We start from the raw sequence: 12946 nt of genomic DNA, 5'->3' as shown, positions 1-12946 counted from the left end.
GGATCTGCCGTGCAGGCGGGATACTCTCGGTAGCTTGCCTGGCTCTCCGAGAGGGATGGAGGAATCAAAAAAGAAAGTGGGCAGAATTTGAAGGGGAGACACCATTTGGTCCCAGTGTATGACCTCACCTTTCTCACTAACTGCTCCAATGAAGAGACAAAACATTGGTGGGTCTAGACAAGGGGTGAGCAACATGATGGATGAATGTGACCATCTGATGCTTCTTTGAGTCCATTCAGAACATTCACAGGAGCCTAAGTACTGCATCATAAAGGAAATCCCAAAACCCAAGGAATAATGTCATATAGAGTATGTTCTCTAACCAAAACATAGCCAAACTAGAGCAGTGAAAGTTTCTCCGGTTTGGAAATTAAGAAACATGGTGTTCTGTTTGTTTGTTATTTTTTGTTGGTTTTGGGCATGCCAGTGATGGTAACTCCTAGCTCTGTGGTCAGGAATCACTCTTTGGCAATGCTTGGGGGATTGTATGGGATGCCAGGGATGGAACCTGGGTAGGCTGTGAGCAAGGCAAGCGCCCTACCCGCTGTACTATCTAGCCCACCCAAGAAATGGAATAGTGAGTCTAGAACAAATTTATGCAACCCTAACCGAAGATACAATGGAAAAAAATTAAAAGAGACAAAGTTTATTCTCTAAAATATAGATAAAATTACTAACTCCCAGTAAGACTGATACAGTAAAGAGAAGATTCACAATAACAATATCAGAAATGAAAAGGGGGATATTATTACAGACCTGACCAAAACAAGAAACTATTCTCATTAAAGTTATGTCAACTAATTATAACAATTATGCAAAATGATCCTAAATTATGGAAGGAAACCCTAGTTTACCAAAAGGAACACAAGAAAAAAGCAGAAAATCTAAAGTCACCCAAAGAGCAAAGGAATTTAACCCTCAAGTTCAAAATCTTTCAAGGCCCCGGGACATGGGTCAAATAGTAGAGTACCTGCCATGTTTGTATGTACAATGCCTTGGGTTTGATCCCTGGCACCACATGGCATTCTCCTCTAGCACTGGATGGGTCCTAAGCACTGCCAGGCACAAACACTATGAGCTTCTCCTCCAAAAACACTTTCAACAAAGCAACGTACATGTCCAGGCAGTCTCTCTGGTAAATGTTACCAATTGTCAAAGGGGAAAAAGCACACTAACTTTTTCCAAAAAGTGAAGAGAGAGAAAAAAAATTCTAGTTTGCTTTACAAAGTCAGCAAGACCATTTTATTAAAACCTGACACAATACAAGAAGGAGAGAGAGAGAGAGAGAGAGAGAGAGAGAGAGAGAGAGAGAGAGAGAATCATAGGATGATCCCCTTCAGGATCAAAGATCCAAAGAAAAAGAAATTCAAAACAAAATTTGTGTAAAGCAATCACTGTATCACTGTCATCCCGTTGTTCATCGATTTACTCAAGCGGGCACCAGTAGCATCTCCATTCGTCCCAGCCGTGAGATTTTAGCAGCCTCTCCTTACTTGTCTTTCCCAACGATTGGAGGCGTAATTTATACAAAGGATATTCCTCGTGGTGAGCATTCCAGGAATGCGAGCCCTGGTCAGCATTCACAATCAGCAAATGATGGATCAGGACACGCCGCAGGGTTAAGACATTCACCCTGAATGTCGCAGGTCAGTTAGTCTCCTGAAGACCACTGGGAGGGACCCCCAAGCACAGAGTCAGGGATAGCCCCTGAGAACTGCTGGGGGTGGCCCCAACACCCTCTCTAAAACCAAGAATGGATGTGTGTTGGAACATCATCATATGGCTGAAACCAAATCATGAACTATTTTCTGTGTACCTCACTGAGATTAATTTCACTGTATCACTGTCATCCCATTGTTCATCGATTTGCTCGAGCGGGCGCCAGTAATGTCTCCATTTGTCCTAGCCTTGAGATTTTAGCAGCCTCTCTTTACTCATCCTTCCCAATGGTGCCGCAATGGAGGCTCTTTCAGGGTCAGTGGAATGAGATCCATCATTGTTACTGTTTTTGGCATATCGAATACGCGGAGCTTGCCAGGTTCTGCCATGCGGGCATGTGATTAAATTATAAAAATAATTTAAAAAATTAAAAGATAAAAGATCGACTAATGAAAGTATTCGCAGTAACAGATAAAGGAGAACAATTACGTGTATGTTTATAAGTGCTCCAATAAATTCAATATTCATTTTTTAAAAAATGTCTTAGCAGAGGGCTAGAGAATAGCACAGCAGGTAGGGCGTTTGCCTTACACGCGGCCAACCCAGGTTCGAATCCCAGCATCCCATATGATCCCCCGAGAACTGTCAGGGATAATTCCTGAGTTCAGAGCCAGGAGTAACCTCTGTGCATCGCCGGGTGTGACCCAAAAAGCAAAACAAAAACAAAAACAAAAATGTCTTAGCAGGGGCTGGAGTGATAGCACAGCGGGTAGTGCGTTTGCCTTATACGTGGCCAACCTGGGTTCGAATGCCAGCATCCCATATGGTTCCCTGAGCAACACCAGGAGTAATTCCTGAGTGCAGAGACAGGCAGGAGTAACCTCCTGTGAATCGCTGGGTGTGACCCAAAAAGTGAAAAAAAATGTCTTAGCAAAATAGGAATATCAGAGAGTACCCAGAAAAGTATCTTGGAAAATCTCTTTCAAACCACATTCTAATAGCGAAACCGTGAAACCTTTCCATTGAGATAAGAAATAAGACAAGGATCCCTGGGCTGGAGAGATAGTACAGATGGTAGGGCATTTGCCTTGAGTGTGGCCGAGCACCCCAGGAGTAAGCCCTGAGCACAAACAGGTGTGGCCCAAAAATTGAAGAAAAAAGAATCCCTGTTATCTCCATTAATACTAAATAATTTCCTGGACTTCTAGCCTAAGCAGTGGCATAAGAATTAAATGGGAGGAGGAGTCTGGGGGTGGGAGATAGTAGAGTGGTTAGAGCACACAACTGGCATGTGATCTTCAGTCCCATATGGTCCCCTAAGCATCACCAGGTGCAGCCTTGGAGACTCCAACACCACCAGTGGGCCGAGCAACATTGCATCCCTGTGCCCTTGCATTGAACCATTGGCTCGGCTGGCTGAGAATCACCAATGGGGACCCCAAATCTACTGAGCACCACCTGGAAGCCCACCTGCAACCCCACAAATAGTATATTGAAGGTGTAAGTGTTATGAAAGAAACATATTATATGAATAGCCCCAAAGCGTAAAATAACCTATAGGTCAGAAAAGCTAGTCACAAAATCAAAATAGAAAACTAATTTGCTATATATCACAAAAAAAATCCCCAAACCCTCAAAACCATCAGTATCTAAAATAAAGTGCCATTGATGATAACAAAAGTTAACAAATCCATGGAACTACATAGCCAAGAGAAACATAAAGCTTTCATAAGAACTCCTAAACTATATTATAGGTGGGCCAGGAGCTAGGTCATGTGGCCGAGAAAGGGTCCAACTTAGATTCCCAGCAGCACATGGTTGGCCTCCACTAGGCTTGGCCATCTCAAATATCAGTGGTAGGACTTCAAGTTACAAATGATAATTGACATCGGTCCAGCTACAAGAGGGCCTAAAGGTGGACAAAGTGCTGAGCTTCCCTGGCTCATGGGAAGGCTCATGGGAGCCCCAGGTGGACAGAGCTCTCAGCCCTAGTTCTCTCTGCTTTCTTGGAGCCCAAGGCTTCTGGTCACCCCTGTATTTTGGCTCTCTATCTGCCTCACTGTTCTGTTTTTTGGTTGGTTGGTTTTGGTTTGGGGGCCACACCTGGTGTTGTAAGTAAGGGCATATTCCTGGCTATGTGCTCAGGGAACACTCCTGTAGGTACCTGGGCAACCCTATGTGGCACCTGGGACCAAATCAGGGTCAGCCATGTACAAAGCAAATGCCTTCCCCACTGTACTATCTCTCCAGCCCTTTTTTCAAAAGTTTGAAACTTTCAGTGTCTTCAAGTAAAAGAACACAATGGCACAACTTAATCACTTCAATGCCTCTACCACAATTTCCACTTCTAGTTTTCTGTTCTTGGACCACATAGAACTCTTGGCCTCCTCTATGATTCTGCTGGGTTCATACAGCTCTTACTCCACCCCCTTATTTACACTTTCAATTTTTGCTTTTGCCTACTGCACACGCGAATTAGCACTGGGTCCACTGGTGTCACTGGTTCTGCAGTTCCTCCAGATTTTCAGGAGAAAGCCAACCAGGGACACCAAGGGCGCTCTCAGTCACCATAATTTGTGGGCTCTGTCAGATGAAAGGACATGATTTGAGGAGTTTGCAGTCCTTAACTTCCATAGCTCCTTGTGTGTCGAGCAGTGGCTCAGGACTGTTATTACACTGGAGTGAGGAGGTACACTGTGAGAATGAGCACCTTCACAGCGAAGAGCAAAGGGGGTGCCTGGGAAGGTGTGGGGCTGCAGCACTGTTCAGCGGTCCCCTAGTTGAGCATATGACCCAACCCAGAGTATGGAACTGGCTTGACGGTTTGCTTATTTTGTCCCAAATGCCCCCTCCGTGGCCCCCAAAAAGCTCCCAGGAAGCTAAGTCAACTGGGGAGGTTCCAGGTATGAGCTTCCACCGAGGTCACTGGGAGCAAAGGACTCGGGAGAATGTGCTCAGGGCTGGGGCAGGCTTCCCTGTGCCCCTGTGTGTGGGCATGTGATCTTTACCTTTCCACGTCCTCACGTGGTCTAAGCCAGATAGAGAGATCCTTCTTGGTAGCACGGCACAGCCCGGCCTGGTCAGGCCCCCTCGGTTGCTCCATGGGACCTGCTCATCTTGTCGCCGTTCTGAGAGGTGGCTGGGCTTAGGGGGCCGAGGAGGCGGTATGTTGGAGAGGAGGCCAAACTCTGTCATGCTGAAGGTCTGTGGCCTTGGATGTCGGTCCACCTTCATCGTGGGGCTTAAGGAAGTTTCCGGCAGTTGTGAGGACGACAGATGGTCCCGGGGGGACCCATTGCTCTCTCTGCTCCAGAGGCGGGCCACTGTGGGCCTGCTGTGGGGGCCTTCCTGAGCCCCATTCCCAGGGCGCAAGGGCTGGCCCAGGTTACTGGAAGGTAGTGGTGGCAAGCAGTCAACGAAAACATCATCGAATGAAGTCTGCTCCAATGGGTTAGACCAGCTCTCACATGTGGTAGGGACACTAGGGAAGAGAAGCAGGGACAAGTGAAAGAAACAGAGCAGGAGGAGCCTGGCAGCTGGAGTTAGGACAGGCACTACAGGGACGTGGGAAGAAGAAAGGCCGTGGGTGGACCTCAGTGTGCGCTCAGGCACGTCCCCGCTACCCCTGGCTTCCCCACACGTGGCAGCGCCACACACACACATGAAGTGTCAGGTTAGGAAGCAAAGCCACAGAACATGCTTTGTTAATGCACCCCACACTACATCTTGCATGGCATTTGATAGGGGTGTAGCCCTGCCCCGACCATGGCAGAAAAAAAGAGTAAAGGCAGACACTCACGAGAAGCTGATTTGGTGAGACAAAGCACAGCTCTGTGACAGGCCCGCCAGCGGAGGCAGCCTGGGCTCTGCAAGCACAAGAGAGCATGCCGTGAGGCCTACCTGGCGTGGCGCAGTCTTCCTGTCTCGCAGTTGGAGAGAACCAGATAATCGGGAAGGAAGGGAAACTCTGACTCACTTCTGCTTTCCTCAGCGGCTCCCGGACCAGAGCCCAGCTCCTCTCTTGGCAGCGGGGAGCTGAGAGCATGGGCGGTGTGGAGGGAGCTGGCCGGGGACGGCTGCAGGGAGTGGGGCGTGCAAGAGAAGCTCTCCGCAGAACCTGCTGGAGAAACCATTTCCCAGGTCGACACTTCGCAATGGCTCTACCACTCACTCACAATCTCTCCAACAGCACTGGAGAAGCCAAATAGAAGATGCAAGTCCCAGCTGCTGTCTGTACTCAAGGAGGAGACCCATTTCCCCAGGCTATAAACAATGTCTGGGAAAGAAGGCTAGTGTTCCAGGAGTGAAGTGTTGAATCAATTAAGAGGGAAAAAACCAAGCATTCTTGGCCTGGAAACGTGCAGAGAGATGGTCCACAGTTTCTCTAGGGCTCTGCATGGCTCTGCCTGCACTCTGCACATCCACATGTACACGTCCACACTTGCCTGAGAGAATTCCACGTGTGTGCATTTCCGCTGCCTGTGCAGTAAGGAAAGTCTATCCCGTCCATGTCCACAGACTTGCTCTTGTGGCACCCACTGTGGGCCTTGCCTTCACTTGGATGAGTAGCCACCCCTGCAGGAGCTATTTGCCCCCTGGTGATGGGCAGCTGCACATGAATCCAGAGCACCAGGAAGGAAAGGGATGGGCACTGCACCTTTCTTAGGAGCGAGAAGCTCCCACCTGAGAAGCCAACTGGTCCTGCCCCTTGAGCCCAGACAGCAGGCATTCAGCATTCCGGAGCTGCAGGAGCCTGGAACTATCAGGGTCCAAGTTCACCCTTTCCTGTGCAGCTGCTGGAAGCAAAGCCACCTTACCTGCCTTCTCCCCGCTTCCTCCTGGGACATGGGAGGTATTGGGGCAGCCCTGGCCTACAACGGTGGAGGAGAGACCGGCTCCTGGGAAAAGCAGTGACCCACTGGCCCTGAAAAGCCCCCAGAAGCCCTTGGGCCTGCATCTATCGGTAGAGGCCCACTCTGCAGGTGATAGGGCTCGCGGGCACGCACTGCACTTGGCTAACCACTGGGCACTCCACTCTGTGGACCCTGAGAGAGGTGAGGCAGCTATCCTGGAGGAGGCACCGACCAGACACAGGACTCAGGAACGAGACTCAAAAGAGTTGCCCTTTCTGTGCTGCCCTGTGAGGAGAAAGGAACTCAGCACCTGGACGCAAGCCCTCCCCTGCCCAGCCCAGAGCTGCCCAGAACCCCAACTCCCCTCCCCTCCATAGCCTTGCAGCCTGAGATTCAAACTACCGTCCCCCATGAGAGGCTTCCAGGGATGGGAAAGGTGGAATGGAATTCCCTAGCATCAGATTGGGACAAATCTGGGGGCTAGACTGAGTGGCAAAGTAAATCAGAATCAAAGGGCCAAAAGCGCAAAGATCAGGGACCCTTCACCACCAAAAGCTACAAAGGAAAGAGACGCTCAAAACGAGGTGTGGAGAGAGGGTGTCTGCACGTGACGAACTGGACAGGAAGCCATCCCACACGAACCAAAAACACTTCTGACATCTCATGAGCACATGTGAGCAGGTGCGAGTGAGAAAGAGACTTGAGTTTCAGCAGCTCTCACTGGAATGAGGATGCTCAAGGACGTGGTGAGAAGCTGGGAATCTGTGGCCCCCTGCTCTGCACGCTGAGCACCTGGAGGAAAAGCTGGACTTGCACACACTACTGATGTCTCTGGACAGTTGGCAGTGGCTTGGGGGCAAGCAGAGCCCTGGTAGGAGCAGCCCCATCACCTGCAGCCTTGTGATGCAGGACTCATTCCGAGCTGGAGCCTGGACCCTCTGGGGTTGGGGGCCAACATGGAAATGAGCCCTGGCTCTTACCTGTGCCATCCTGCAGGTGCCCGAGATTGCACACCTGGCTGATGCTGCGCACCCACACCTGCATCTCTTCCTCAGTCTTGGCCACCAGGTAAAATGTTCTCGCAGTGGTCTTAACTACGAAGACAAAGCGGTTCTGAAACTCCTTGCGCACGAAACCTGGGCCAGTGTGTGTGCACACAGCGCAGTCACGGAGGTCGATGGTGCGCAGGGGCTTGGTGGCACGCTGGCTGCGGTAGTATTCCAGCACATCACGGTCGCCACTCATGCGGCCACGCCGCAACACGAACCAGCGCCGGCGCCAGGCCTGCAGGGTATTAAACGAAGCATTAGCATCCGAGACTTCTGCCTCAATATCCACCCAGTGACGTGCACAGCACAAGAGGGATAGGGTGGCAGACACCCATGTCTGCCCAGCAGGAGCCACTCAGTGAAGGTAGGGTGCCATGGTGTCCCAGATGACAGCACGTAGTGCTGGGGCATGGCCTGTGGAGTGCAGATGGGGTCCAGGGCTTTGCACGTGCCACATATCAGCCCCCCACACTTCCTCTTCAAGGAGTCTAAGTCTGCGCAAGAGTGGAGCACAGAATGGAGCGCAAACCCACAGGCCAGAGGGTGGGGTGAGTTCAATCACGACAGGGAAGTCACAAAGGCTTCTCTCTACTCCTACATTCAAACCCCTCCAGAATGAAGAACTGGGAGGCAGCCTACTGGTCATTATCTCATGCAGGTCACAGGTTCTGGTTCTGATCAGTTATCAGTTCACTTAAATGTTTCACCTTGACAGAACTGCAAGGCCTAGAGGACATGTGGGGGAGTGATGAGCAGAGAGGAGAAGCATTGTCTACAAGCAGTGGTTGCCTGAGGATTAACCTAATGGATGTGACATCACAGCTTGACTGGACTCAGTCACGTGCCAGTTGGATTCCTTCAGGAGAGACCATTTGCTAAGTGTTGTACCGTAAACTATTTATCTCCAGCACAACCCCATAGAAGAGATAGTAAGTAGGTATCCTTCAGTGTACCTCAAAATCCAAGTTCTGCAAGAGCAGGACTATGCCCAAGGTCACACAGCTGGGCAGCTGAGTGAGTGGATTTGAGCTTAAGTGGGGGAGGGGGGTAGGTCAGGGGGAAGCGAAGCGAAACTGTGTAGGAGGAAGTCCAGCTGGCTCTCTAGAGCTGTGTTCCTGGGGCGGACACACAAACAGGCCGATGGCTCCCACCGAGAGGCCATAGGCAAAGAGCTCTGTCTCGCTTGTCACAAAGGCTTGGTGTGTACTGTTCCACTTGAAAGTTACAGTGCCTTGCTGGGGAACACAAGAAGATGCTGCCTTCATGCACGGGTCTCTGGGAGGAGGATGAGCCATGCCTGAAGTTGTGGGGAAACTTGAGTCCAGCTATGGCGGTGACTTTGATTCTAGAATTTGGGGGGTACTTTTAGGGAGCCTTGGCTCCCCATTCAGCCTTGACCTCAAAGGTTTGTGGATGGAGTGTTAGTGCAGTGAGTAGGGTGATTGTCTTGCACATGGCTGATCCTTAGCACCCTGTATACATAATCCCCCCCTAGCCCTCCTGTTGTGATCCCTGAGCCCACAGCCACGAGTAAGCCCTGAACATAGATAAGTTTTCCCCCATATAAAACAAAACAAACAAAAGTTTTTTGCTGTGGACAGTCAGTGCCCAGAAGAGGTGCACACCCCACAGAGAAATGTATGCACTAGCTCCTTGGCAAGAGGCATGGAGAAGGTGGTCTCAGTGCTGATGCTGAGAAACCTGGAGGAAGCTGCTCATCTCTGCAAGTGTCCATGCTCAGTGCTCTGGTTCAGCATACTTGGAGCAGTTCATGCTGCTGGGTCCTGCTGTGAACGAGGCTTTCCATGCAGGCTATGTGACAGCGGGAGCCACAGTGACCACAGGGACAGGAAGCTGTCTGTGTCACTGATATCTCTGGAAGCCTACCAGCTTAAATGGAAGGGCACGGGGGAAGACAGAGTGTCCACTGACCACCCAGGGCCCCCAATAGCCAGTATCAGGCACCCTAGGGGCAGGTGCACTGTCTCAAACTACCTGGCCCAAATGAGGTCACACAGTCTATCCGTGTCAGCCAGGACAAGGAACAAACTAGTCCCTCAAGTGTGGCCACACGCTTGACTGCTGCCCCTACCTGGGAGATGGAAGCCATCAGGAATGGAATGCCTGGTCCCTGCTCCCAGGTGGACAGACAATGCTGTGCCTGCCTACTAAAGCAGATTTTCATGGTGGACCTGGGGGACCCCAAAGTTTCCAGAGGCCACTTGCGGAGGGAAACGTGATGAGGAACTGTGCTATACTTCCCAAAAACAATTCTGAAAGAGGAAGTCAGGGCGATTGCGGATGCGCATTTCAAGTGAACTGCTCTCGTTTCCTGGAAACTGGGTGCGTGCCCTTGAATCACGTGGGGCAGCGGGGGGGGGGGGCACAATTTGCCAGCTACTACGGTTCAGGAGCATGTGAGAACCAGTCTCCAGGGGCCAGGAGGCGCTCATGTCAGCGGGGCAGTATCGCGGAGCTGTGGGACAGCGCAAGAATCACCCCTCTGCCACACACACACACGCACGCACACACACACACACACACGCATGCACAAACACATGCACACAAGGTCTGGTAAGCAAGCTACATGTGAACCTTCCGTGCATGCGAGGAAGTGCAAAGGCGATGAGCAGAGTAGGGCTGACTAGGGAAAGCCACCACACCGGGGTGGGGGGGGCACACAGGAACCCTCTCAATTGCCTGAGCTAAGCCAGAAGACAGAAGCTTCAAGAGTACAAGTACAAATCTTTGCAGACACATCGGGGCAAGACTCTTGGAGGACCAGAACAGGAGAGGGGTCAAGTGGGGAACCCCTCATGCAGTCCTTTGCAGAGAAAGTAGAAGTTTCTTGGACCTTGTCTCACATGGAGATCTCTCAAAGTCAGGGGCCGTCGCTGCCATGTCTTTCTATGAAGTTCCCCCTCAACCTAGAAGTAGAGGTGTTGAGAAGCATGACAGTTTTAGGGGATCAAGGCTAAGGGGTGGGCCTGCAGTTTCAGAAGCAGGGGCCAGGGTCCAAAGACTCAGAAAGCAGCCAGCCATCAGCAGTGTTCCAGTGGCAGCAGGGCCACACCCAGAGCACAGTGAGCCAGGCCACAGAGGCCACGGTTGGAGCTGTACATCAAGTCATCAGACATGTTTTACCCTTGAAGTTTCTGTGGCTGCACAAACGAAGAACCTTGTATTCACAGAGCATGGACGAGGTGCCAGGAAAATGCGAGGGAGTGCAACCCTGCTGTATTTCTCATGAGCATAAACAAACATGGAGCTGCCACTAGGAAGGGCACAGTCTACTCTGTGCATGAAAGCCAAGAGCTCTTCAACCGCTAAACAAGAGGGGACAAAGAAGTGACACTTAATGGATAGAGTGGGGAGGAGACAGCACAAGGGGGTAAGGACTTTCGAGCTGCCCATCCTGGTTCTATCCCCAGCATATATGGTCCCCCCAGCACTGCTGGGGAAAAATGCCCAAGAACTAGTGGGTGTGGCCCCAACCCCCCTACCCAAGTAATAATAAAATAAGGTAAAAGATTACTGGGACAGAATGACTCAGGGCACGTTTGCCTGTATAGGAACTGGGAATTGAGCCTCCACCACAAAATTAAAATAAAATAATAAAGATTTTGTAAACGTGCTAGATGAAATTTTATTTTATGTCTTGGGCCCACATCTGGCAGTGCTCAGGGCTGTGTTCTGATTCTGTGCTCAGGGATCATTCTTGGCAGGGCTCAGGAGAACATACAGGGTGCTGAGGATTGAGCGCAGGTTAACTGCATGCAAGGTAAGCAGGCACCCCACCTGCTGTACTACTGCTCAGAACCCTGAACTGAGTTTTTGAGCCTAGAACGTTACTCATGTGCATGATAATACCTAAGAAATTCAGAGTCCTCTCCAGCTAGGATCAGAACTTGGGTTGGGGAAGAGAGTGTGTGTGTGTGTGTGTGTGTGTGTGTGTGTGTGTGTGTGTGTGTGCGCGCGCGTGCGCGCGCATTTAAAGGGATACAAGAAACAGGGAAGTAGTGAAGTTCTGCTTTGACCTAGATACTGCTTACTGAGAGCTCCTAGTACCCTTCACTAAGTATTCCCTGCACATGCTTTCCGAGGTTTGGTTATTTGTTTTTCTTTAGATGAGAAGAACTTGGAAGATTCCTCTGTACAGAGCACCTTGCTGATCTCATTTGCAACAAGGCAGAGCTGGGCTATGTGCGACTCAAGAAGAGTCTGACCTTAACCTGAAGCAAATGGTGGAACTCTAAATTTCTAGGCTGCAGTCTGACATTGCCCCGCTCTCTATGACCATAGCTAATGGCTATATTGCACACTGGGTCTTTCAGCAAATCCAAGTGATTAGGTTGGCTCGGGGTCAGTGGGAGAAGATAGCCTGCACTCACAAGGAACCCCCCGCAGAGAGCCACCTTGACCTAGGACTTTGGGTGTCTAGAGCTGGGGAGCAGCCTGTTCCAGCTGTCTGAAACTGTAGTCAGCATGGTCTAGCTTGCAGCCCTGCAGACTCTCATCCACCAAGCACCCAAGAGAACTTCTACTTCAGAGACTAGGTACACCTGGGACTGAACATGTCCCTACTCACAGAAGATAAGAAAAAGCTAGAGCACAGCTTGGGCGAAGTCTGTGTGAGAAGAGAAACAAGAAATACTGAGAGGCGAATTCCAATGCAACTCATGGAGCTTCAGAGGAGCAAGTGGAGGAAGCTGGGACAGTCAGTGAAATACCTAGGAGACTTCACTATGGAGTTGGTGCCAAAGCAGCTGGTAAGTAGAGGCCACTCACAGGAGCACATGGAAGGTCACACTGCCTGCTGAGGTCAAAGGTCAGTAAAGAAAGCCAAGCAAATACAGATACTAGAAGAGCCACTGTGTCATGCACCCCCTCTCCAATACTCCACATGCAAAGAAGCAGGATAATGGGACTTGTAGTTGGGGAAAGGAATGAGCCCATAGACAGAGACCTAATACTGACCAAGATGATGCACTAAGCAGACATAACTTTCCAAGCTAGTTAATGTTCGAGATTGAAAGGAAAGCGTGCACATACTGGGGAGAGAAATGGAGGACATAGCCAAGAGCAAGGTGGAAGACACTAACTCAGCTGCCCAGGAAGGGCTAGGTGGGCAAGCTTCTAACCTGCGAGCATCAGATTCCAAGCCTGATCCCAGTACCATCCCACATGCCAAATACTGTCCTAAGCTCTGCCAGTGAGATTCCTGATGCCATAACACAACAATACAGTATCTGAAATATAACAGTCAAAGTGACATATTGGACACCCAAGACCTCGTTACTGAAGTTGAAGCACAGGAAGAAACAAATGGAATCACCAGAAGTGCATCAGATGACCTCCCGTCCCTTCGCTCGAAAGAGCTGAATT

The 12946-nt window shown here is 50.4% G+C and overlaps 1 protein-coding gene across 3 annotated transcripts in view; it reads right to left on the bottom strand.

The window, feature by feature from the left end:
- The window catches only part of GAB3 (GRB2 associated binding protein 3), a 79316-nt gene that overhangs the window by 22993 nt on the left and 43377 nt on the right, over window positions 1-12946 (bottom strand). For 2 of the 3 annotated variants that reach the window (XM_004606487.1, XM_012932286.1), the window contains exons 2-4: window positions 7493-7796; window positions 5560-5779; window positions 4668-5140 (exon numbers count right to left, since the gene is read on the bottom strand). In XM_004606487.1, coding sequence (XP_004606544.1) covers window positions 4668-5140; window positions 5560-5779; window positions 7493-7796 — 997 coding nt within the window. The remainder of the gene's footprint in view (window positions 1-4667; window positions 5141-5559; window positions 5780-7492; window positions 7797-12946) is intronic. The other variant, XM_004606488.1, reaches the window with a different exon arrangement.

Source organism: Sorex araneus, chromosome X (assembly GCF_027595985.1).
Source record: "Sorex araneus isolate mSorAra2 chromosome X, mSorAra2.pri, whole genome shotgun sequence".
NCBI lineage: Eukaryota > Metazoa > Chordata > Mammalia > Eulipotyphla > Soricidae > Sorex > Sorex araneus.
This window is presented reverse-complemented; position numbering and strand designations above follow the sequence as displayed.